This window comes from Xiphias gladius, chromosome 21 (genome assembly GCF_016859285.1).
Source record: "Xiphias gladius isolate SHS-SW01 ecotype Sanya breed wild chromosome 21, ASM1685928v1, whole genome shotgun sequence".
Lineage (NCBI taxonomy): Eukaryota > Metazoa > Chordata > Actinopteri > Istiophoriformes > Xiphiidae > Xiphias > Xiphias gladius.
This window is the reverse complement of record NC_053420.1, coordinates 11654943-11681377: the sequence shown is the minus strand read 5'-3', so window position 1 is coordinate 11681377 and position 26435 is coordinate 11654943. Positions and strand designations below refer to the sequence as shown.

Here is a 26435-nt window from a genome sequence, read left to right as displayed (position 1 = left end):
GTGCACTGAAGAGGTTACAGCTTGCCAGGGGCAGGCAGCTGCTGTTTCCTACAGCTCGCGGCAGTTTGGGGGGACAACAGCAGGATGCCGTGGGGAAGAAGTGGCTCGGCGGCCCTGCTGCTGCTGTCGGGCAGAGCCATCGGGCGGGCCAAGGCCAGGTAGGATCAGGCCTTTGCTGCTGCTGTGGACTCAGGGTCTGATGGAACTTGAGGCTCATCTATGGGTTAAGCTACTCTACTCTACTAGACTTAAGTGGGTTTGGGTGCTGGGAAGGATTGTTAAAACACTGTTCTTCTATTATTCATAGTCTTAACTTGACCCACTGAGATGTTTGAAATCTTTGATTGGAAGCTTTTTTTATTGCTTAGTCAGTGCAACAGTTTTATGGTCTGATTGTTGAATTTTTAATAACCCTATTTGCTGTTTGGTGCTTTTTTACTTTATGGACAATTTGTTATTCTGTATCACAGGACAGATCCTTCGTGCTCTGACAGACCTTGTGGAGAAATTCTTTCTCAAGGCTGTGTAAGCTGTTGCATTCTCTGCAAGCTAAGAGGCTTGAAGTGGAATTCTGCCATGAGGATTAAACACTGTTGCTTTCAACACAAGCTGCTTTTTCACTTGGATTACTGTATTAATTGACCCGAGTTGCTGGCCAGGGTTACTTTGTGTTATTTCCCACAGTGCGTGGGTATTAACGTAAGACAACGGTGTGACATTTTGTCCATTCTTCTCTCAGAGTGGATGTTTTCCTGTTGATTCTCTGTGTTAATGGGAGGTCCATTCAACAAGAAACAATCCAAACACCTTGACATTTTCAGTAATCCTTTTTTTTAATTGTGCGTCCGCAAAAGTTTTATGAGGCTCCATAGCTTGTAGGAAAGGTGAAGGGTATTATTAGAATGTTTAAAAATAAGACAATGCTGTTTTTCCCCTTGGTTCTTGAGGCAAAACAAGGAAGCCCGTGAAAAAAAGATTCAAAGCTTTCTTCATTCCTCTGTATAACCTGTCCTCTGAGCATATCCCATAGCAAGATTTCTGGCATGTTTAGCTTAATGTCATTTTAGGAGTAATGATTTACATTGTTGTGAGTCTGGCTCAAGAGTTTGAAACCTTTATTCTGGGTCTATATTCAGATAGGAAGCAGAGTCATATGACAAACGGTAGAGGTTGAGGTGACTTGGTAGGCTCTTCCTTGTAAGCTGCACAGCAGGTTTAAGTTGAATTTTCATGGATATACATTCCAAAAATTACCTCACCAAGCGTCTGGTTCTGTCTTTTTACATCCTCGGCTGATATTTTGGCTGTCATCAGCTTGACACGAGATATTGAGAACGTGTTGATGAGTCAGTGATTTGGCGAGGGGCTGGGGTGTTACAGTAGTGCTCGCGGGCAATGTTGACAGACCTGTTGAGAAACTTTCTCTTACTGCTGGTGTCTCTCACTCTGCCTCGTGCTCATACACAGCCACCTGACAGTTATTTATATCAACCGTGTAGTCGTGCTCAGGTCGAACTAGGATGTTAGTTATGCATTAGTGAATTGTGCAATAGGCAGCTGTCTTCTGCCTATAAGGCATGATTTGATTTAACACACCGAATCGTTGGCTGTCACACCACAACTGTGCGATAGTTGATTTGAGATTACCTGTTTGCAATGAAAGCTCAACCACAGAGTTTGAATAAGAAGAAAACATCTTCATCCTTTGATCCATTTGATTAACTTAATTCTGGACCCAGACAGTAATGCAAGGAAAGGAGGTGATAACACGCCTCGTCTTTTCAACAAAGAATCTCTGATTAATTAGCTCAAGTAGAGTTGTGTAGCTCTCATTAAAAGACCAGTAAAGTACCTGAGGTGAGTGGACATTAAAGATAGTCAGCTTTCACTCGTGTGGCTAGAAGCTTCATCGTTGGCGTTCATTAGACTTGAATCACACTAGAACTCAGAATATCGTCGTTGTGTTTCATCCAAAGTATTTTTAAGTGTAGCAGGTAATAGTTTACTGTTTGAACCAGAGAGGATGATGGCCATCAGACATGCAGGCGGGGCGTGTCACCTCAGAGTGGTGAGGGAGGGGACAGGTGTGAATGATTTGTTGATGTTCGGGGAGTCGTCACTCCCTCCTGCATTCCAGCTCTAGCTCCACTCAGCTCACAAACATGCCCCACAGCCCCGAGCCCCAGTAACGACTTACAACATCCACTTCCTGTCACAGCGCAGAGAAACTGGAGCAGCGGACAGATTTACATCGTACTCACACGGTGTCCAACCACCAAGACTGGATAAAGCTAGGTTTTGTACTGGACAGTAATTCCTGGATTCCTTTAGCACGGTGGATATGGGAGGCAGAGAGGAGGTAGAGGTGAGCAGGCTCGGGTCCAACATGCAGTTTCCACAAACCAGGTTGAACCGTTTCAGGCTCCGTCCTGCCCGAAGTCCACTGAGGGGCAAGCGCGTGAAGCCATCTGCCCACAAGAAAAAAGACAGGTATGTGTGATGTGACAGGTGCATTTGAGCAGGATCAGCAGGACAAAATTCATGAATGTATTGGTGAAAGTTTGAGTGTTGTCTGCGCTTGAAGTGAAGTTGTCAGTGTAGATGGCAAGTTGTGCTTTAAAGTCAACAAATAACCTGACAGCCAGCTGCAACATCATAACATAAACGTCATTCAAAACCATGCAGTTGTGGGTCGTGTAAATTATGCTGTGGAGGCGGTATTTCCCAAACTTTTGTGGATGGCGAATATTTTGACATTTGTCCTAACATTTAAATCATGATAATACTTTCAGTTGTAGGACAGTTTGAAGACAAACCTTCCTTTTTGGGATAGAGACAAGTTTCTATCCTGAGCTTAATGTCAGAATAAATGTCAGATATTTTCATATCATTTGAATCTCACTTGAATTCCTGTGGTATTCACTAAAGCTGAAGTGGCTGCTGAGCACCAGTGCACTGCTGAGTCAGCTGTCTGTAGACCTCCGACCTCTCAGGCTTGATGTCATGTATGCATATGATTGGCATGTTGTGAGCACACCTTATGGCTTGGGACCGCTGTGTGTGAGGGACACAGCGAGCCAGATATTGTACAAAAATCAACAGTCATTATTATCTCTATATATCTAACAGGAATGCGTCGATACCAGATTTTCCATCCCAATACTGATCCCCATACTATTGGCTGATGTTGAGTTCTGGTCCTAGGTACTATTTCTTCCTTATCAATTTAAAATCTGTGTATCAACTGATCAGTCTTCTCTCTGTAAGGTGACAATGTCTAATCATTTCTTAACTAGAAGTGCTCATATAATAAAATTTGTTAGGTTTATGCAGATTTTAATTGGACTTATATATTATAGGATGATTATAAAAATGATGTTGTTTCAATCTTACAGTGACTACGAAACTGTACTTCAGATGCCTTCCTCTAGAGCTGAAACAGTTAGTCCACTGACAAATAATTAGTCATCAACAGGTGGGATGATTGATTAATTGTTTAAGCCTTCTGTGGTGTGAGGATTTGCTGCTTTTTCTCTGATTTGTATCATTCTAAATAGAATATCTTTGGGTTTTGGTTTTGGTCTACTGGTTATGCATTACATTGTACAATGAATTCAATGTCTGGTTTAAGTAAGTAATTTCATGGTGGTGATATGTTGACGGAGCAGGTTTTTTGGAAAAAGCTCAGAAAACAACTGAAATATTTTCCAATGAAATGGATGATTGGACTGAATGGTACTCACATTATATACTACTGTGCTGTAAGTTGGAATGTAACCATAGCATAAACCATTTTACCTAATAACATTTGACAGGCTGTACTGAGGTAAAAAAGTAGTTATATTATAGTTTGATGGAATAGAGGCATAACGGTTTAGAACACAGTCTGATTTTTTTTCTTCACCCAACTGTTGGCAATTACCAGATTTTTTCTAGATTCTTTATTGTCTTTTGCTGGTACTTGCAAACAAGAGCTTTTCACTAAATTAAGTATCTGTTGAAACTCAAAACTCCTTGCATCACACACAGCCCCCCACCCCACTTTGAGACGCCTTGAAACTGGTTTAACACACCAAAGCACTGATCTGATCTGGCTTCAACTGACTGTATGAGCAACATCTTCATAAGCTCATCGATTCACGGCTGAAAGTATGATTGGTATTTTCGGCTCTTCAGGCAGCCATCATTTCATTGTCTCTCTTCAGTTGTGCGTGCTTCTGGCATTCCTCGAGAATGGACTAGTGTGGTCTGGTATGTCTGTTGAGATGTGCTGACTACAAGAATGTGACTGAACCACACACTGATTGAGTGAGTCAGCTGACCACTTCCTGTCTCTGAGATCACCAGGTCACATTTTAGTGCTAGAGGGTGCGAGTGTGTCGGCCAGCTGAGTGTGTCTCATTGTTGTTAGAGAACAGTATCCTCTGGTGTAGAGTGCTACACAGGAAAAGCAGACTGTATTTTCCCCGCTTGTGTTTGGAAAGGAAACTGAGAGCAGGTGTAGATGACATTTTTTTTTTTTCTTAAATTGTTCATTCCATGCTTCATCTTCCATTGTTAGTGGTTTAAATTAATTTATCTGTTTCAATTGATAGAGGGGTGTGACCCTTTTGCAAACAGAATTCACATTGTTACAGTGACATCTGGTGGATCTGCAGGGTACTTTGCCTCCAGGCCACATTTTGCAAGAACAATAGAGAACCCCCCTTTGTGTCCGCTCGCGCCATCTCTCTCTTCGCTCCGGCCCTTCCTCCATCCCACTCCTTTTGTCTCTCCATCTCTCTGGGCTCTCTCGGCTGATTCATCCTCCCCGCATCGCCTCAGTCTTCACCGTTCCTCCTGTATTTGTACGTGTCTTTTTTTGTTTCTGCTCATTTGTTTGCATGCATGCGTGTGATTTCTTTACGTGTGTGTGTGTCTGCAACAGAGATCCCAGCCCCACCGAGATGAGCGTGGAGCCCTGGGCCAGCCCGCAGGACCAGGCAGCCGCTGATCACGCACACAGCACGCACGCGCTTCCAGCCCAGGATCAGGAGCAGCACCCCGACAAACTCTGCCTGGACTCCTTCTGGAGTGAGGTGGAGACCATCCAACAGGGGAGTGGCTACACAGACCTTGACTGCACCAGGAGAGACTCCAGACAGTCAGAAGGTAAACACTGCAAATATTGCGCTATTAGATTAAGAACAGATAGAGAGAGCTGAGAGAGAAGTCATGGTTAGTTTATGGGATAGAATTACAAGCCTTTAATGTTTAACACAGCTGCTACTGAGATCCTCCATGAAATGATGCATTTGCCATGGCAACATATCAGGTTTCTCTCATGCAGCAAGGTAGTGCTCATCACCATGACAACACTATCAAACACTCTGTGGCAGGGAGCGTTGTAAATCTGCAAGCCCAATAACCAGTCATGAAGGCTGAGTTGATGAGACTGCCCCTTTATGTCCATTTAAATGATCTGATTGGGTTAATTCTACCTTTAGCAGATCCTTTTGATGTTATGCTAACAGAGGCACATGTTTTAGATTTATTTTTCACTAATGAGTAAACCCTTGGAAGTCTGGATTTTGGTGTGTAAGTTTGTTTGTGTCTGTATGTAATCAAGCCTCATTATTATTTATACATATATATTATTACACCTTAACAGCTATTGTATTTAGTGTCTAAGAGCCGGTCATACCAGCTCTTCATAAGTTCAAACTTACCTGGGTTATAACGTTACGTGTTTACAAAGTGGAGGCTGGCAGATCACTAAATTAAAACAGGTTGCACCCCGCAAACTAGTTTTTATGTTCAGTTAAGTTGTTACTAGACATTTACACACACTAACTGGCAGGTGTAACTGTTGCAGAGCTACCAAAACTGACTGACAAAGCTAACGTTAGCTTCCCAATGTATAAACTGTTTCGAGCAAAGAACAGTCAATATGGAATATGGTGAAGATATCTGACCTGACACTTGATTAAATGCTGTTTTATAATAACATAAACTGAGTTACATTTCACAAAAATAACAGAAAACACCTCAAAATTACAAAATGTTATTTCAATAATGTTTTAATAACATCAGCTAGTTTGGCATGAGCAGATATTTCCCTCTCATTCTAAACAACATGAGTGCTGTTACCTCTGAAACACGTATTTCTCCATGTATGCAGATATACATAAAACACGGTAATTCCTACTTTTACAAAACACTGACAATTAAGTTTGATATATCGACTCTCTGCTAAAACTGTTATATTGGGAAGTGATGCTATAGCTTGTGTAGCCACAGTGACTCTTTGTTTATATAGTCATTTGCTTTTGATTGGACAATGCTACAGATGTTTTCTGGCAGCTTACTGAAGTCTTTACTAACTAAGGCAATATTAAGTTTTTAATTCAGTAAAACACTGAGGAAGGACTTTATGCACAAACTTAGTAATGGTATAGCTGGTGCAACACAATCCAGTTATCTAGTCAAAATTTTATACATTATATTACATCAAAAATATACTTTAGTATTGTAACATTCTGCATTTTATCCTGTGGCTTTTATCTTGTTGCTGTTGTCAGTGTGTATTTACATGTGGCCTGTTTGGATCTCTCCTTGCCTGTTGTCTGTGCGTGTTTCAGAAGGTGAACAGGAGGAGCAGTGGTTGGCTGATGCCGGCTTGTCGACCCTCATCAGCGAGGACAGTGGAGATGTAGACAACGTGGTGCTGCTCTCCACTCTGACCCGGACCCAGGCCGAGGCCGTCCAGCGTCGACTGGATTCCTACACGCTGTCACTCCGCAAGAGGAACAAATCGGCGCCCCGCGACGTTCGCGATATCTTCAGCTCCCCCATCACTCAGGTTAGGGCTTTTACCTACTTTTCAAATTATTTCAATCCCTGAATCCCTGCCAGTCTAAGGGAGGTTGTTCTGTAACTGACCGTGACCTCTGACATCCTGGTGGAGGAGGAAGAGCAAGAAACAGCAAGAAAAAGCTAGCTTGCCATGCTTTCCATCCTTTCAAGTGATCTACAAATGGGGAGAAAAATTAAGAAGGAAATTTGAGAATAACTTGTAACGACTTTTTATGTCCTTTCTTTTCATATATCCAAAAGAAAATGCAAAGGCACTTCATGCTGAAATTTGATGGGGTTCGAAATATAAATGTTGTTCATAATGCAGAGTAACATGCATACATAGAGTATACGTATCAAAACTTGTATATGTACAGTATATGTAGATTTATCACCCAGAAACTCAGCTTTTTTTGGATACACACACATTCAACAGTTGCCTGTGTGTCCAGTGTCAGGATTACTGTTAGACTGTTTAAGTTTACGGCAACAGAGGACCTGTCTGGGTCAAAGTTGTCGTAAAATGCAGTAAAATATACACTACCATTTCCCGGGTGACTCTCAGGACTCAGTGAGAGACTTTCTGTCGTTCCAGTGAATTGTGCTGTCATGCTCCATGCAGAGGGGCTGATCTGTGACAATAAAGGCAAATCACATGTAAAGGCCATGCTTTGTCCTCCCTGTCTGTCTGAGACGCCCTGACAGGGGAACAGAGACAGTCTTCTTCTGATCTTTATCAGGCCTTTATCAAAGGAAACACTCTTCCTATCCATGTTCAGCTGCTCAGAGGACAAAATAAAACACTACTCCTATTCCCAGTGGTGGAGAAAATATCACAGGGCTGATGTTTTTAACTAACTGTACAGGAAGTGTTGAATATGTGTTTGTGACATGTCAGTGTTCTCTCTCACCAGACCCTTCTGCCTGAAGCTCAGCATAGTGAAGACCTTGCCCAAAACAGCATGGCTTCAGTTGCCAAGAGCCCGCTATCAGGTAGGAGCTGCACCATATAATCAATGTAAGCCATAATTAAAAACAAGAAAGTAACTAAAGGGAATAAGTAAGAGGTGAAAGTGTGCTCATAGCCATTCAAAAGCAGGTATATGGCAAAAAGCAATAGCTGCAGTTATTTTGATAATCAGATTGAGTTAAAACAAAACTTCAGCCTATAACCGGCCCTGCTAGATTTGAAAAAAATAACTTCTTACAAATTACTCATAGGTTTAACTACAAATGAACTGCCTTGTCTTTAAAAAAAAAAAACATACCCGAAAAAGTCAGGTGAGCAGCAGATTTGTGAGGACCTGATGAGGGATTGTCTGTCTGGATCTATCTTCTAATTGGTTCAAATTAATCCCCAAGTAACTCTCCGTCTTTACACGCAGCCACTGGAGAAAGTACCTGTCCACGCGGTTCTGAGTTCACGTGCCTAATCTCCGTATGTTGATTACTGTCAAGGTTTTGTAATGAAAAAAAGAAAATAAACAGGGAAAACAGTCCTCAGAAAAAGTGCTTCATGCCTGCTTTTGTGATTGCGTTTTTAATGTTTTAAGAGTGAAAACATACAGCAGGTTCATATCTGAAGACCTGAACCATATGAAGATCTTAGATAATGTTCTGAAATAACATTACTAAAATCAAAAGTGATATTATGGATCAATTTTGCCACAATAGTGACAACTGTAGTATTGCTATTTTGTTTATGTGAACAATTATGAGTTCTGACTGCTAAACATTTAAAAGTGCCCCAACAGACTCTTCTGCCAAATATTCTTTGTGCCTCTGTTATAGGAAATAAGAGTTAGATGAAAGATAAAGGGAGTATGCGGGTACACGTACATTTCCTCATGTTTGTGGGGCTTATATTTGTTGTTTTCTTCCTCCTGCTCCCTTAAGTGGCGTCCTTTCAAATTTTGTTGTTTAGAGACATCGCTACAGTGGACTTTCCTTAAATGAACTAATAGACTGGTGTATGTGTGTGTATCTATGGGTGTGTTTCCTGCTCAGCTGTGACACCAGAGCATCAGCGCTGTGCTCCTAAAGAGGAATTCTTCATCACGGACGTGGCTTACTGTGAACAGGCCGTCATCTTTCTCAAACAGGCCAAACTGCCGCAGAACAACAGCCAGCGCAGGAAAGAGGACGGCACCCTGCCTGTAAGCACCCATCTCTTCACTTCCTGGTCACTTCCTTAAACACTTTATTTTTTCTATCTGCATCTTCATCTTCACCTTTTGTTCTGCAGTGCACGCCGTGTCCAAAGCGTCTTTTCGGTTTTCCCGTAGTTTTTTAAGTCATTTCATTTTCAACCCAGTCACCAACCTACAATTATTTGAAAAAGGTTTTCTATGTTGATGTGTTTTTGTGCTAAAAGTAGTGTGACTTTAAGTTTGCCAGCAGACAGCCTGCCTTGCTTCCCCATCCCCAGTCAAATCATCATCTTGGGTCCACCAGTTCACACCCAGTTCCACAATTTGTGGCTGTGATCATGATCAGCTTTGATAGTATTAAAACTAATTGTAAAAATAAAAGTAGTTGCAACTGATCAGGAAAAATCAATCTTGGTAATTTAGGGCTTTAGGGGTGCAAGTCACTGTACATTTACAGTCTCTACTTGGACCAAAGTATTTTGGATTTTATGGTGGAGTTGGAAATTTCATGTTAACATGAAAATAAACACACGCTCACACACAGGTTATTGCAAGCCAGTTTTATTCAGCCCCACTGCTGGTTATAGAACAGGGTTAGACAGAGTGGAGGAATGAAGGAATTAGCTCAAAACAAAAGGAGAGTTGTTGTGTCACAGAGTCCAGCGGATTTATTTTTCACTTTCAGGCCAAATAGTTTCTTCATCAAGAGGTAGGAATTAGTGTTAACGTGTTAATTGTACATGCATCTATACCGTCGCCACATTTACTTGAAGGCACTTCATGGAGACATAAACTGACTGTATGTACAGCACATTGCAATGAGTATATGATTTGACAGTCTCCATTTTCCTCTTTTTCCCTCTACCCCACTCGTCTCCGCCTGGTCTCTCTTCCTCCACCTCTCAACTCCAATTGCCCTCTCCTCACTTTTCTCTCTCTGCTCTCTCACCTCCTCAGCGGGTGATCTGCCCCAAGTGCCGCCTGGGAGTGACTCATATCCAAGATCTCTCCCACACTGACATGAAGAAGGTGCGTCAGTTGGCTCTCATCGACATGACGGCGCTTTCCGACCTCTTGGAGCTCGAGGTCAAAAGGCACAAAACCTGCAAGAGGAAAATCCCAGGTATGCTGGCACTCGGTGGCAAGTACACAAAAGAAAGACAAACACACACACACACACACACACACACACACACACACACGGAAATAGTCTTACCGTAGATGGCTAGGGTCTTTTTTTTAGACAATAAGAATTTAATTATGTGAAGTCTTTTTTTTTTTTTTTTGGTCTGTTCTTATACTTTGTCTCTGAGTGTGAGCCAATCAAATAAAAAAAAAAACAATGAGTCAAACCAGCATGTAACTGGTTGTCTGCAGCAGTGGTTCTGCACAAGCTGTTTCCCTGCGGTCTGGATTATTAACTGGTCAAACATCAGTTTACTCATTTCATGAAGACTTACAGTCCGAGCATGTTTTAAATCTAAATGTGCTCCAGCCTTTTCACTAAATAATTTACATAGCACCTGTTTCTCTACAAAAAAGCACTGAAAATTAAAATGAATAAATATAATAATATAAATAAAAACTACAGTGACATATTCTTTAATAATACATTTATGACTCATAAATAATCCTTGCAGTTTTTGGTTAGCAGCCATAGTTTGACATACTGCAACTACTATATGTGGGCACGCTCACCTACACACGATTGCACAGGCAATGACATGGCAATATGGATGTAGGCACAGATACACGATGCTTACTGATGATGTTTTGGCGGGTGAACAACTGAATGACACTTTGATCTTTTACAGAGAGCAGGCTCTTCGGGGTGCAGCTGGCCGCGCTGCTGGAGAACGATCAGAAAATGAAGCCCAACACCTCGACTCCTATCTTCCTGCAGGCGGTGAGAACCCGAAATACATCTGTCTCATATGACCTCAACAGACCTTTTTTCTTAACTTGCAATTAATAAACGAAGTATACGAAGAAGTTACAGCAATGCAGTACCTGTATGTAAGAATCAATTAGTTTCATATGCAGCATGTACTGTACGTACACACTGACATACTACATCCCCTTATTACATCTGCTGTTCACCCCTGTTGTGGCACAAGAGGAGAGTTTTTTGTCGAGTTCGCAAACCTACATCTTCAGATAGAGCACATAACACGATCTCAGTGTCCTCTGACTGTGAAATGCTTTGACCACACCCTGCATGTAGCAGCAGTTACTGAGAATAACCAGCAGAGGTGAGCAAGAGATTCTTATCTACCCATCCCTGACTCTCTGCTGATCTCTCTATCTCTCTCCTTCCTCTCTCTCTCTCTCTGCAGCTGTTGTCGTTTTTGGAGAAGAAAGGAGTCGATTCGGAGGGGATCCTGCGGGTTCCAGGGTCTCAGTCCAGAATCAAGGTACAAAATCTGGATCTAGACCCGTTTCTGTCACACGCAACACTGACACTGCAACACATTATTTTATCACTAAATTTGCCCCTTTTTTCTTGTCTGATGTTTGAAGCAAGGCTAAGAATAAAATGTTTCATTAACTAAAGAGCAGCCAAAATATTGACACTGTTAAATGTCAGAAGTGGTAGAATAGCAGAGAAATACCAGCCAAAGTACAGAGTTTAACTACAGTTGACATTTAGAAAAAACAAGGTCCAATGAAACAAAGTCAATAATGTGTTTTTCTGCTGCTGTTCTCAGAAATGTCTTTATGATACTGTATTTAATGCATCGAATGTTCAGTAGATGGTGAGACAATTAAATTTAAACTGCCAGAAGAGGGCGCCATCTAGCACTGAGGAAGAAAAACAGAGAAGACAAATAACCAGGCCAGATCAATCAAGTCATTGCTACTGGATGCTGGATGTGAAAGCACTGATCGTTCAGAGAGAATTAACTAAACTTCATGTTTTGGCTCTTTTTTCTTTCCTAAGTTCGTAGTTTTGATATTGAACCAAAGTATTTCTACATTATTTATGTATTTATAGCGTGAATCAGTGCCACAGACAACAGACCACACACATTTGTAACCTAAGCTAATTTGTAATGCTCATCCCCAGATGAGCCTTTAAAATATAATAGTAAAATATATATCAGCTAATTGGCACAAGAAGTGTCAATTAGCTGATAGAGGCAGAACTTTACACTGATGGTTTATTTGTGTCAGCTGTGGTCACGCTGCTCTGACAAAAAGTGTCTCATTGTTTTCTGTCTGCAGCTGCTGCAGCAGAACTTGGAGACCAACTTTTACTCAGGGCAGGTCAGCTGGGATGAAGTGAGTCCAAACGACGCTGCCGCACTACTGAAGAAGTTCATCCGGGAACTTCCCGCTCCTCTGCTCACCGCCGAGTACCTCAACACCTTCAGCGCCGTCAGAGGTCAGTGGGCACCTTCTGGGAGATTCGTGTTGGTTTCACTCTCAGCTTTTTAGCTGTTTAGGATGTGGTGAACACCAGCAGCTGCAGCTGGAGCTCCCGTTCCCAAATGTATATTTACTGCTGGATTCTTTTTGAACTCTTTTTAGATTCATACTTTGCAAGCGCCGAACAAAATGTATCAAAGGTGTTGCATCACATTTACACACCCATTATATTTGAGTCATTTGAGGCTGTTATCCAGAGAGACAGGACAAAAGTCAGTTTGGATTAATGATCGTTCAGTTTCAGGACAGTGTTAAGTCACTCTCCACAAATGACTCACTGCTGCCCTATAGCGACATAATGACCAGACGTGTGATAGATCATACAGTATATCAGTATGTAGATGGGGGTGTTGCTGAAGTGACCGACTGTATCGTGTATGTGCTTCCACATCTGGCACGTTGCATATTTCCTATTTCCTCTACACAACAATCTGCTGCCCGCCCTTCCAGACAGCTCAGCAGGGTTCACATGAAAATGACCTAAGTCTCTTTATGATGGCAGCAATGTGTGACGCGTATCTTTCTGCTACGGCTGAGAAATCAACATTAAGCCTTTTAAGAGTTGTCCCAGAAGAATATAAGGCCACAAAAATGTGCACAGTGACGGAGAAGAGTAAATGATCAGCTGTTCTCATTAGCTTCACCTTAAGTACACAGTGGATTAATGTTCATATAATCTGATTGATGACTCACTGATGTATAGTTTGTGAGGAGACTCAGTGCAAAGTGACAAATGACATTTGACCACAGAGACATAAACTAACAAAGTTAATGAACACCTGTCACAATTCCATTAATCTTTAGCCATCCCATTACTCATAGCCAAACACAGAGGAAATGAAGAGGGTGTGTGTGTGTGTGTGTGTGTGTGTGTGTGTGTGTGTGTGTGTGTGTGTGTGTGTGTGTGTTCGGCCTGTCTTACCTTTGCCTCTCCCTCCTCTTTCAGACATCACCGAGCTGAAGCAGAAACTCCACATGTTGAACCTGCTCATCCTGCTGCTGCCTGAGCCCAACAGGAACACACTGAAGGTACAGACCAAACACACACACACACACACACACACACACACACACACACACACACACACACACACACACACACACACGCACACACACACACACACACACTCTCTTTTACATGATCTCAATCATTGTGTTTTCATGCACTCAAGTGATCAGATCTTTTGGTTTCTGACAGAAGCCTGATTCATAAAACATAATTTAAACATGAAACCAGTTTCCTCGATCAGGATTAAAGGAACACTGGGTTCACAAAGCCCAATTTTGCTGAAGAAATCCCTCCAGGTTCTCATGTGCATGTCCAGAGGCGGGATGTAACTAAACACGTCAAATTAAGTACTGTAATAGTACAATGTTGAGGTACTTGTACTTTACTTGAGTAATATTTCACTTGCCACTTTATACTTCTGCTCCACTGTATTTCAGAGTCATTCATTTGATGGCTATAGTTTCTAGTTAAATTTACAAATTAAGATTTTACACACAAAACCGATAATGAGCTTTTTAAATATGAAACATTGTTGTAGATTAAACTACCCAGCAATTTATAAAATATTTAAAATAGGCTCCACCCTGACTGAACGCATGTAAATCAGAATGTTCCTTGTGCAGTAATGGATCAGTATTAATAACCTTATAATAAAATGTATAATATTATAACACTCACAGGGGCCGTTTTTCTGTATTTAAGTACATACTTAAAGTACATTTTAAGTAATACTTCATATGTACTTTTACTTACCTTATATCTTTATGTAGGACTTGTAACAGAGTAATTTTACAATTTGATATTGCTACTTTAACTTAAGTGGATGTGAATATGCCCTTTACCATGCATGCATTTGATCTGCAGGTTCAACATAAGTTGAAAATTATCTACAAAAATTGAGTGAAGTTTTGGAAAAACTTCCATAAATGACCTTAAAAATGTTAAATTGGGTTTTTGAACAGCAACCTCTGCTCTAAAGTTATGTTTAGGATTCTTCCCCACACCCTACATGCTCTTCTTAGGGTTGTCAGAAACCAATCCCAATTCAAGCTTTCATGATATATGACAGACCAAAGCACTGTTTCATAACGCATTGCTACATTGTGCTGCTCTTAAACCACGTTTTAAACACTCTGATCTGTTATATAACAGCTTACATTAAGCATGACTCACTTTCACTGACACAAGTGTGCGGTCAGCTACGCTTATAGCATCCAGTAGCATGAAACCCACCTGAACTGATTACTCTGACTCCAGTGAAGGCAGCTGAAACTGTGCATTAACATACTTCTCAGCAGAGGTGTTGCGGATGATTAAGTCATTGTGATGAATCACTTTACTCCACTTTTTGCTTCAGTTTAAGTGGCCTCTTTTGTCTTTAACACATCAGTCAGTTGAAAGTGAGAGAATGTCTTTTAAATCTATACAAACTGGTGCTGCATGCTCAACCTCCTCCCTCTACAATTTGATTTTAAAAAAAATCAATTCTAAAACAGTCTTGAGCTTCAGTATCTGTATGCGTGTCTCCCTTTGTGCGTCCTTCAGGCCCTCCTTGAGTTCCTCAGTAAGGTGGTTTCCAGGGAGAAGAGGAACAGGATGAACCTGTGGGCCGTAGCGACCATCATGGCTCCCAACCTCTTCCTCCACAAGGCCGTCCCCAGCAGACTGACTGAGGGGGCAGAGAAAGGACAGGCGGAGAAGGCAGCCGATGTTATGAGGCTCCTCATCCGCTACCAGGACCTGCTTTGGACGGTAGGTAATGGAGGGTGAATACGTGGGAGGTCGGGCAACAAGAGGATTGTTGGTTTAACAAAATCCAATAGTTTAATTAATTAGAAGCCATGTACTTATCTATATGTACTATTTTTCAGTGAACCTTTCTTAGGAATAAAGAATTTTTTAGTAATACTCCCAAAAACATGACATTTCATAATCCAAGTTGGGAATGAAATATCAGCCGAAGCTTTAATTGAGCTTGAAGGTTCATTCTTGACCTTAGAAACAGCAGTTTGACCAAAGATCTTATCAAAAAGTTCCCTTTACTCTGCTTTTCTGGGTGAAAGTTCCAAAAAAAACAAGTAAGTGATGTAAGAATGATTGTAAGAATTTTTTTCAAACTATAATCAGATTGTATACGTATTTCTTGACACAAAAATGTAACCATAACCAATGTTCCGTTTTTCTTTTTTCTTCAGATCCCCAATTTCCTCATGAGCCAGGTGCGTAAGCTGAACGAGAACAGTAACCGGCGTTACCAGTTCTATGATCGCCGCATCAAGAACCTGCTGAGGAAGATCCACACAGACAGTCGGGACAAACCTGACAAAAACACCTCAGAGGTGAGCTGGTTTAACAATACTGCACTGCTTTTTGTACACTCTGCTTACTGGGAAAAACTGTGGAACCGATAAAAGATACAGTATTTATAATTGCAGTCATAAATTACCACATCAAATCTCAATTAATGTGGTAATTTTGTCTGTGGAACAAAGTCTTATGTTGATCTGTGAAAAGCAAATACTGGGCAACAATGGGCATTTCCACACCAGAGTCTTTAAAATAGGCCAAATGCTCGAGAAACCTCACGGTGATTTGTTAGTGTTGATCTTACCATCCACCAAAAAACCCTCACACATTATAAAAAACTGTTAGAAAGGAACCTTCCGCAGAAAGTGTCAGTTTATAAGCTGCACTTGTTGATGCATCTTTTCAGATTTAACAAGATGTAGAGACATTGTTTTAGTGCTGTTCCTTCATATTCAAAGTTATTATGGTGATGAATATTCTCTCCCCTTTTTTCTTTCTGAAGCCGTGCCGTACGGTGAAGATCCAGGTCGGAGATCTGGTGAGCGGCACCATGGAGACCCAGCTCAACGTCAACTCACGAGCCTCAGACCTGCTCGCCCAGTTTCACCGCCAGTTCATCCACAGCCCCGAAAATGGAAAGGGCAAGATGCGAAGGTGCGATACTACACATTTGTAAAATAATATGTGTATTATATCTCCTTTATGGAAAAACAGAACATGATATGTGGGGGTTATATGTCTCTCAACAGAAACGGCTCTGTGACGTATCCAGACGTATCCCTGTACGAAGTGGGAGGAAACATTGGTAAGTGGAGGTGGCTGCACCATTTTCTCTGATCAGAGCAGCGCTGACATTTGCATGTCTTTCTGCTCATTGGGCTGATGAGGGTAGCAAGGTCTTATGTAATGAACTGTGCAAGCGCCAGAGAGACACAGGCAATGCATCTGCAGTTATCAGAGCAGACAAATGCTTATTACACACATGTCTGTGCTCTCACAGGAGAGCTGACGCAGTCAACAGTCGAACTCGGCAAAAAGTCCTGAATTGATACTACAGCTGAAACAAAAAGTTAATTAATTGAATAACTGATCGACAGAAACTATTTTGATAATTGGTTAATTGTATAAATCATTTTTCATGCAAAAATGCCAGAAACTTTCTTGTTATGTTCTCTAAACTGTCTCTGTTTCTCTGTTTTATCACATTGTAAACTTTAATATCTTTGGGTTTTGGACTGTCGGTTGGATAAAACCAGACATTTGGAGACATCAATTTGTATATTATTTACAATTTTATAACATGTAATAGGTCAAACAATCAACTAATCGAGAGAATAATCAGCGGATTAATTGATAATGAAAATAAATGTTAGTTGCAACATCAGCTGATACATAAAATCAACCCTAAACTTTTTATCTAACTCAGCAACAAGCAATTCCAACTAGAGCTTAAAGTACATTTTTGTGTGTGTTTTCTGCAGGCGAACACTGTCTGGATCCCGACACACACCTTCTGGACTTGTACAACAGTAACCCTGGAGGAGAGTGGGTCATCAAGCTAACACCCAACGCCAGCAGAGGGCTGTGACATGGAGGCTGTCGACGGATTGAAGGATGGACAGATCTGGGAACAGGTCGCTGAAGATGACAAAAGCAGAGCCTAAAAAGAGATCAAATCCATGAAGCCTCATCTCTACTTCCTGTCCCGATCAACCTTCAAGCAATATGGGAGAGGGAGACAGATGGAGGAAGCAGAAACAGAAAAACAGAAAGTCTGCCAGGAGCAGAGCCTAAAAGCCGTCTATGATCAGATGAACACACACTGCACTCTTTCTCTTTCCCTCTATCTTTCTCTCCATCTTCTTCTCCATTAACTCCATAATTTCTCTCCGGGCTGTACCGCTGAAAGCAAAAAGCTGCTAACGTGACTCATTACTTCCGACAGAGAACCTGCTGCATAGAAAAGAGCGGAGAGAGAGCGGCCGGGCAGTTTGGTCCGCCATCCTTCCTCTCAAACAATCATGTCCAGCCATGAGTGAGCAGATGGGGAGCCAGAGCACCTCTGGCTATAGAGAGCCCCCCCCCCTTTTCTCAGGCCAGTCAAACAGTGTGTTTTCCTGCTGTGGGTTTCATTCATGAGTCTTTTTTCATGAGGTTTTCTGTCCATATGCTTTGCTAAATTGTTTTTCTAATTCTGCACTGGGCAGTACATTTTGATTATTTTGCCATTTTATATAAAGAAAACAGCATTTATTTCGAGACTGACGTCATTCTTGACTCTCGAAACAGCAGCTGTCACCATGAGATCTCATGATAGAAACAACATACAGGCAGATCCAAGATCTGTTTCTGAATTTAGGAAATAGTCAAATGTTCAACAATGGAAACCGACTTATTTAGACTTCTAGAGGAAAGGCCTACTTTGTGTCGTTTTCAGTTTCAGTCAGACTTTAGATGGAGTCATTTTAAACATGAGAAGACTTAACTCTGTGTAAATGTTTCAGCTGTTTGCAGCATTTTGTCCCACACGTGTACTTATGAAAAGCCGATTAGAAACTTGGTTACCCGTATACATGGCAGAACAATCGGCATTCTCCAGGAGAAATCTACCAGGCAAATCAGGTTTCTCTAATCCCCTATCCTGATTACAGAAACCAGTTTTCTTGCTTACATGACGTTAAAGAAATCAGCTTACTGGAGAAAGCCGACCATAAACACACTGACTGTAGTAGATCCCATCTGGCTAAGAATATGTAGAGAAAACCCTTGTATCACGGTTTTTACGAAATACAAAAAAATAAAAATAAAAAAACATCAACAAAGGAAAACATATTGAAAACTGAAAGCTGGTGGAACAGAAGGCTAACCTGGAAATGGAGCAGGACTACAGCTCTTTGTAAACACACAATTAATGACTGATCAATCAACCGATCAACTGGCTGATCTCTCTTACTTGCTCTTTTTCTCCCTCTCCTGCTGGCATGTCCATTTCGCAGCTCAGACATTTTGATCACAAAGTAAAGAAAGACTTTTCTCTGTAACGGCTCCTTTCCTCGTCTGTGCCATTCAAAGAGGGAAGGAGACCCTGATGAACTGATATCCCCTTTATCTGTGAAGCCCTGCGATCTCCTGGGCCTTATAAAAATCCATGGACTTCCAAGGACCCCTCACCTGTACAGAACAGTGCTCCAAGAGACTTTCTTTTTTTCTTTTTTTTTTTGATACCAAGGGATTTGGTGTCACAACCTCAAAGACAGTTATTATACCTCTAAAGGGAGTTTTTAAGGACACAAGGTGAAGCTGGTCTTCAGTTCGCATTTTTAAACACATGAATGGAGCCGGAAGTGCTGAAGTGACTCCTGGGGTATACTAGGATTATTATTATTTATACGAATGTAATGCCATTGTTGCTTCTGTATTTGATGAGTATTCTGTAGGATAGAGAGACTTTAGGATAATGTGGACTTGCTGCACTCAGTGTAACAGTATGTTGTGTTAAGTTGCCCATACACAGTGTGGGAATTTGTTCTTGTACATATTTCTTCAAGCTCAGTTGTTTTTTTGTTTTTGTTTTTTTGATGAATCTCTTTACATCTGTTTCTCCTGAACAGCACAGTAAGATACATTTCCTGTGTGAATATTGCTCAGTCAAGCACTCTGCTGTGAAGAGGCACTGAAATCGCTGCAGTAGGACGGTCTGTTGTGATTGTGTTGCTATTCAAAGCCAGTAAGTTATTCCGAACACACGCAAGCAGAAAATGAATGTGTTTAACATTTTGTACCGGTCATCACACGTGAATCATTCACTCCTAGCCACTGGAACCATGTTGGCGCTCCGCGGCCATTTTGTGGGAAGTGTCTCGCACATTCCACTCGATAGATGGAGTAATGACAGCCGGCCCGGCACCAGCATCTATCAACACCCTCTGCTCCATCTCTGTCACCTCCCCATAATGAACCATAATGGCAGCGTGGTGCATGTATCAGAAACGCGCCTTGAAATCACATTTCTTTGATAAAGGAGAAGGTAATAAATGGCTGTTATAAATTCTGCTGCTCTGGACCTGATGACAGCAGCAGGAGCATGCATGCGTGTGTCTGTGTGTGTGTGTGTGTGTGTGTGTGTGTGTGTCGTGTGTGTGCATGTGTGTGATGAGCTTCATTACACAAGTCCAATTGGCCTGTCCCAGGGTCCCAGGCACAGTTCAGTGCCTCGGCACAAAGCGAGCTCATGAAACTGCCTTCTGCTGACAATCAGGAGAACTAGGTCACCTCTGAAGCAGCATCCCAGAGGGCAAGCAGTGTGAGTCCAAACACCCCGAGGAGCAGAGCACATGGACATGTATTGTCTAAACACACATGACACACACACACACACACACACGGACAAACCAAAACGGGGTGCAAGTTCATACACTACCCCAGTTTTCTATTGACTCTGTTTGTGTTTGTATAAATGTCAATTCTTTTGTGTGTGAGGGAGAAAGAGGAAGCTTCCTTTTGGGGGTAGATATCTCAGAAACAGTGTTATCTATACGATTATCCAAGACGAAATTATGGACAGTTACAGGGACTGTGTTTCCTGTCGTGATCAAAGCATGGCTCTGGACCTCTTATCGTCTTCATCAGTGTCCAGCTTTTATTGTGGTGAAGACATCAGAATGTATATTTATGCCCTTTACACAAGTCATCGTTTTTAATACTTCTGTGAAAATACTTTAGGCTTTGCTGTAGAAAGAAAAACTTTTGAAAAATGTTCTTTTTTTATGTCAATAAATGTGAATCTAAAGTTGCGCTTAAAGATGATTTATTTTTTCAATATGGGGTAATGGGTGTGGTGGAAAGATGGTATCAACAAAGGCATCATTCATCAAATCTACACTTGCATCTGCTCCTGCTGCCACATGTATGCATCCACAGAGAGAAGCAAACATACATACATTTGTGAAAACGGAGAAAAACTGTAGTGAAGTATTGGTTTATTCTGCAGAAATAATCAATAGAGAGATTAACCTTGTAATGGGTGTGGGGTGGAGAAGCCACTGCTGCTCTGTTCCTTGATTAATCATCACCATCGCTCCGCGAAAAACCATTCGCAACTAACTGCCTCATCAGCTTTGATTATTCAAGGCTTCAGCGTGTCCAAACGGGCGCTTGGAAGACAAAAGGAACAAAAGTGATGTATCACATAACAATAATTCCTTTTTTTTTAAATTTCACAGAATGAGAGTTTGGGGGTATGCATTTTATAATTTGGACATGCACCATGTGTGGAGTTAATTATGATTGTGAATTGTGAAATCCAAAATGAGATTTTAATTTTTTTCTAAAATACAGGATTACGAAATGATTTCTGACAGGATGGATTAGTATCTTTACTTAAAAAGAGATTATTTTTTGAGGATGTAATCATCTGCATTTATTTAAATAATTATTGACGATAGCATTGTTTCCAAAATGAATATGAAGAATAGTGAAAGAAAATCCTTCAAACAGTTTATCATGTTCTCCTTCTATAAAAGCCGATTTTTGTGTTTGTCTCCGCACTTTCACCCCAATCATACCTCCAACACTTTTTCAGATCAGAGAACATGAATCACACTTTTCTTCGACGCGGCTGTAATGCTCTTCTCAGTAAACACTGTATGTTTGGTTCTTTTTCCAGCCTCATTTATTACAGCAAAAAAAAACCACTGAGCAAACCAAACTGCATCCCCCAGACAGAGCAGCAGCAGCAGCAGCAGCAGCAGCCAGCCAGCCAGCCTGCCAGACGCAGGCCCCTTTGGCCTGCTGCAGGTCTAAATTGCTATAATCAGAGGATGAATAGCAATCAGCAGCTTTGTATGAGCTGCTGGCAGATCGCCTGACCCCCGGCTCCCTGCACCAATCAGGCCGCTGCGTCCCATTCACAAATAATCACGACATGCACTCAGAGCTCGCCACTTCCCTCACATCTAATGGAGGAAGCGCTCCTCTCCACCTTTTGTCTTTCTCTGCCGGGCTGACCGGAGTCGACCGGATTGAGGGACGGGGGATGACGGTGTGAGATGGGGCACTTTTCCTGTGCTCACATGGTGGCAGCCATGGTCTCCCTCCCCTCCAACTATAGAGGCTGACACAACTGATGGGACAGTTTACACAAAAGCAAAGTTTCACATTCAAATTTAGACTCTAATTTCTGCTGATAGTTACCTGTTAAAAAAAAAAAAAAAAGTGCTATAAATTTAACAGACTTATAAGACTGTACTAAAGTAGTCACTCACAGGCTCGATTACTGGGTATGTTTTACTCACATCAAAGTGTAACTGTGAGTCAGGGCCGTAGCCACGGCTGTATTGTTTCTGGTAATGTGGGGGCTTTGATGAGCTGAGGAGGACTTTCCGGTTGGCACACAAATAACACACGGTGGTCTCTGAAAGGCAATTCTGATGTATTTTAAACTCCACTTTGACTGATGTTTGGCAAACACCTTTTTCTGTTACTGATCAGTTCCTTATTGTGCGTTTAAACAAAGTCACGGAACAAAGCAAAGTCAAACATACAAAAGAACAAATAAAGATATGACAGATTCAGACTAACCACACTGTTCATAGCGCTGCCCAACATTTCTGGACGTTGTTTAATGCCACTTGCCTCAAGCCTTATTTCAAGCTTAAGTGGTTCATGTGCAGGGGAAGCATTTATGAACATAAAGGAAACATTCACTTGTAAACGTATACATGCATTTTGTATACATGAAGTACATACCGTAAAATTTCAGACAATACACAGTGTCAAAGAAACTCCTGATTTTTTTTCCCAGTAGCTCAACCCTACAGGTAATGGGTGATATCTCCGTACGCCGAAGAAGCATTCTTTTACTGACAAAGAGTATGGTGTGGCAAACAGATTTTAAAATTAATTGAAGTAAATAAAGTCAATGAATACATTTAATATTTGTTCACGCATTATATTCCCCGACATAGTGTGACGGCTTCAACCTGATAATCAGTCTGAATTGCCATTTTGTTTGGCTTCAGTATTTATGTTCAGAAAATGTCCAATTGGCCCCCTTTCTCTTTTTCTCAAAGGGCCGCCAAGTCTGAACAGCGGGACACCCTCTATCTTTTTGGGGGGCTGATAGGGAAAGCAGAAAGAAACCTCAGGAGGAGGAACTGAGGGGTTGGGATCCCTTAAAGTCACTGTTCAGGATGACGTATGTGCAGAGTTTGACGCTGGGAGGCCGTTTTTGTGCTGAGCTCACCTTAAATCTGAGTTTAGCCCTTGTCCACGCGAGCAAAACTTTGCGTGTGTTTACTGTGTGGTTGTGTGTGGTTTTGAAACCAGTCGTGGTCCGATATACAACTTACCCAAGTGACACAGATTGAAAGCATCACTTTTTTTTATATTTAAAACATGTCTCTGAGCGGCTGAGGGCTGGAGGCCCCCACTTTTGTGAAACGACAGACAGGAAGACAGGAGTTAGAAAGGGGTGATGGACGGAGAAAATGAAAAGCTTATCTGCCATGAAAGAGGATGCCTCTGTCACATGACTCACCCCCCCTCCCCTCCTATCTCCCTTTTTCTTACCCCCCTCCCACCCTCTGCTTGCCGCCAGGGGTGGATCCCAGCGTTTATCTCTACCATCCAGCCCCGGTGTCTCCTAGCAACGGAGCACGGATCATTTAACTGCCCCTGCAACCTCCGTTTTATCCTTCCACACAGTATGCCAACTGCCTTTATTCACATTTTCTGGGCTTTTATTTTCGCCACTCGGGCCCCAAAACTACCCAGAGTCTGCTTGTTGGTGTTTTGTTTTTGTTTTTTTTCCAGTACTTGTCTCTCCGGCTGCGAGCACTCAAACCACATCAGTGCCACACTTGAGACAGACAGACAGGCAGGAGAGGCTGTTCTGTCAGGACATGTCACTCCCGGATCCAAGCAGGTGCACGAAACACACTCTGACACACGCACACAATCAGTGGACGAAGACGGGACTTGGCCCTCGGTCTGCAAGGCCCTCGCAGAATCAATTAGCATTTAAATTAATGAAGCGCGTAATGAAGAGAGCACTATCTCTCCAGCAGAAAGCCGACAGACAGGCAGAGAGCTGATTGTGAATCTGCATCAGGAAGAGACAGTGAAAGGAACATCAAAGATATTCAAATAGCCACTTCGCCCACCCCTTTTTTTTTTTTTTTTTTTTAAGGAAAAGTGCCAAATTAAAAGCAGAGCATCTTTAAATAAACCGAGAATTTGTATGTAGTGTTAATATAATCACATTTCCATATAAAAAGTGCCATTAATAAAACACATAATTAAAGATAAAATGATTGCATGGAAAAGGCTGTCTCTATCTTTCAATATCCATCAGTGCAAATATGCTTAAAGGAGACCGCTTCCGGTGCAGATAACCCTGACTGATTTACTCATGCAGACGGGAATCTGAGCGCACTTCACCTAATCAGAATGTATTTCTCGATTAAAATAGACTACATACACATATTTGTCAAGAACCGCAAAATTAATATTGTGATGGGGTGGTGACGCAGACTGGTACGGAGGAAAAAAAAATATCATTAAATGATCAAGATTATCATCGTCAAAAATTATCAAAGAAGAAGAAGAACTGAATAAATTGAATAAATAGCAGTTGGATAATTAATGATGCGTAAAAAATAAATATGCTCTTACCTTTTCTTTACCACCAAACAGTTCTTCCCTACAAAGGCAGAGGGCAGTAACTACAGAAGGAGTGAAGCTGAGAAAAAAAAGGGGGAGTTAAAGGTTTCAGCAAACTGTAAAACAGGTAGGAAGGTTTTAATGCTTTCATTTTATGTCTGATTACTTTCCCGCAAAAAGAATTTTTTTCAGTTTTAATTTATTTTATCAAGAGATAAAGGTGATCAACTGAGCTTGAAAAGCATACGTTTTCATATTTACTCTTACACTCCGTTTTAATAATTTAACTGTACTACTTATTTCTGTATTGAGTTATAGTTTTGCGTCGTCTGATAACCTTTTACTGCCTTTTGGTTTTTGAGGCAGTGGGTTGCGGCAGAAAAATGCCGTTAGTGTGTTTGTGACTGCTGCGGCTTGTTTGTTGGCCCCAGGAATCAGACATGATGTTTGTGACACACACAAACACACACACACACACACACACACACACACACACACACACACACACACACACACACACACACACACACACACACACACAAACTTGTACTTCTATCTTTGTGAGGACACTCATTGACATAATGCAACCCTCACAAATAAATGCCTAACCCCAACCCTAACCCTGACCGAAACCTGATTCTAACCCTAAACCTTAAACCAAGTCTTTACCCTCAAACAGCCAGTTAAAGTTCTGAGGACTGGGCCAAAATATGGTCATTTTTTCAGAATGTCCCCACTCTGTCAGGTCTGTGACTGTGGTCCTCACAAAGACAGAAGTACAAGTACACGAAAAGACACACAGACACACACACACAGACAAACTGTGACACTTCAGACTGACAGCATGTCTCACACTGAGCAAATCTGGCTGTATGTTTGCACAAACTGATGCTTTCACACTTGAAAGAAGAAAAGGGAGGTGTCTGTGTCTTTCTGCGTGTCTGCGTGCCTCTGCGCACTTGCTGACAGCAGCGACCGAGTGGCACACAGACCTTATCGCCTCAACACAGTGACAATAGAGAGCTTTTAACCGGGAGCGTTATGTCGCTGCCGCGTCCTTCATTTCAAAAACCCCACTGAGGAAAGGAGGAGGAGGGCTGCGCGTCCCCTCCTCAAAATGACTCATGACTCAAGACTCCCCCTCCGCATGCATTACTGCCATCCAGACCCCCACCACATTACACACAAACAGCTCAAATGCACCCCCGCTTACCCCAAACACTTTACAGCAATATATAAGTTGTGTGACCTGTTGTGACCTGTTGCGTCCTCCACATCCACGGAGGAGAAGAGAGGAGAGGAGAGGCGGGGAAGGAGGGAAAGGGAAAGAAAAAAGAGAGAAAGAGGGAGAGAAAACACGAAAGAAGGGAGAAGAAGAGAGGAAGATGGGAAAGGAAGGAGAGAAGAGAAAATATGGAGGGGAAGGAGAAGAAGGAGAGGAGAGGAGGAAAGGAAATGAAACAAAGAGAGGAGAGGAGATAAAGATAGGATTGGGAGAAAGGTGAGAAGAAAGAAAGAAGGAGAGGAGAGGAGAAAAGGAAAGAGAGAAGAGGAGATAAAGAGGAAGAAAGAAGAGGATGAAAGGACAGGAAAGAAAACAGAGAAGGAAGAGGAGATAAAGAGAGAAGAAGGGGAGGGAAGGAGAGGATGGAGAGGAGAGGAGAGGAAAGGAAATGAAAGGTGAGAAGAGAAGAGAAGCTGAACATGCAGCCCTGTCCTTCAGGTGTGTCCTCAGATGTCTAACGGTACCTTTGCACCACAATCGTGACCATGCACACGCAATTCCAACATCCAGTGAAGAACAACAAAGTCAGCACACACCCACCAATAACCCACCACGTCGCCACCCCCCAGTCCTGGCTGGTGGCTGCTTCACTTTGTGGCATGCGTAGTGTGGAGAAACACCCGCGCTGCACCACTACCCCCCGAGGGCCTCTCCCTGACCACAGCACGAGGAAGGGGGAGAGAGGGAGAGAGATGTGGGTGGACAGTAGTAATGATGACAGTGGGACGCCGGAGGTTATCGAGCCAGTCACAAATCTGTG

General features: G+C 42.0%; 1 protein-coding gene across 1 annotated transcript; it reads left to right on the top strand.

Moving 5' to 3' along the window:
* Window positions 1-768: 768 nt before the first annotated feature.
* Window positions 769-20497, top strand: LOC120783428 (rho GTPase-activating protein 40). Its single transcript, XM_040116435.1, has 15 exons — window positions 769-2490; window positions 4928-5151; window positions 6621-6841; window positions 7749-7827; window positions 8842-8990; window positions 9942-10107; window positions 10799-10890; window positions 11321-11398; window positions 12210-12369; window positions 13360-13442; window positions 14968-15174; window positions 15618-15761; window positions 16232-16383; window positions 16479-16534; window positions 17211-20497. Exons 1-15 carry the CDS (start codon window positions 2342-2344, stop codon window positions 17315-17317), a joined length of 2067 nt encoding a protein of 688 aa, XP_039972369.1. The 5' UTR covers window positions 769-2341; the 3' UTR covers window positions 17318-20497.
* Window positions 20498-26435: the final 5938 nt, after the last annotated feature.

Excerpts from the sequence above, each read along its gene's own strand:
- LOC120783428 (XM_040116435.1), top strand. The coding sequence starts at position 2,342 with ATGGGAGGCAGAGAGGAGGTAGAGGTGAGCAGGCTCGGGTCCAACATG. Across the intron at positions 2,491-4,927 it reads GCCCACAAGAAAAAAGACAG|AGATCCCAGCCCCACCGAGA; the intron begins GTATGTGTGATG and ends TGTCTGCAACAG. Across the intron at positions 15,762-16,231 it reads CTGACAAAAACACCTCAGAG|CCGTGCCGTACGGTGAAGAT; the intron begins GTGAGCTGGTTT and ends TTCTTTCTGAAG.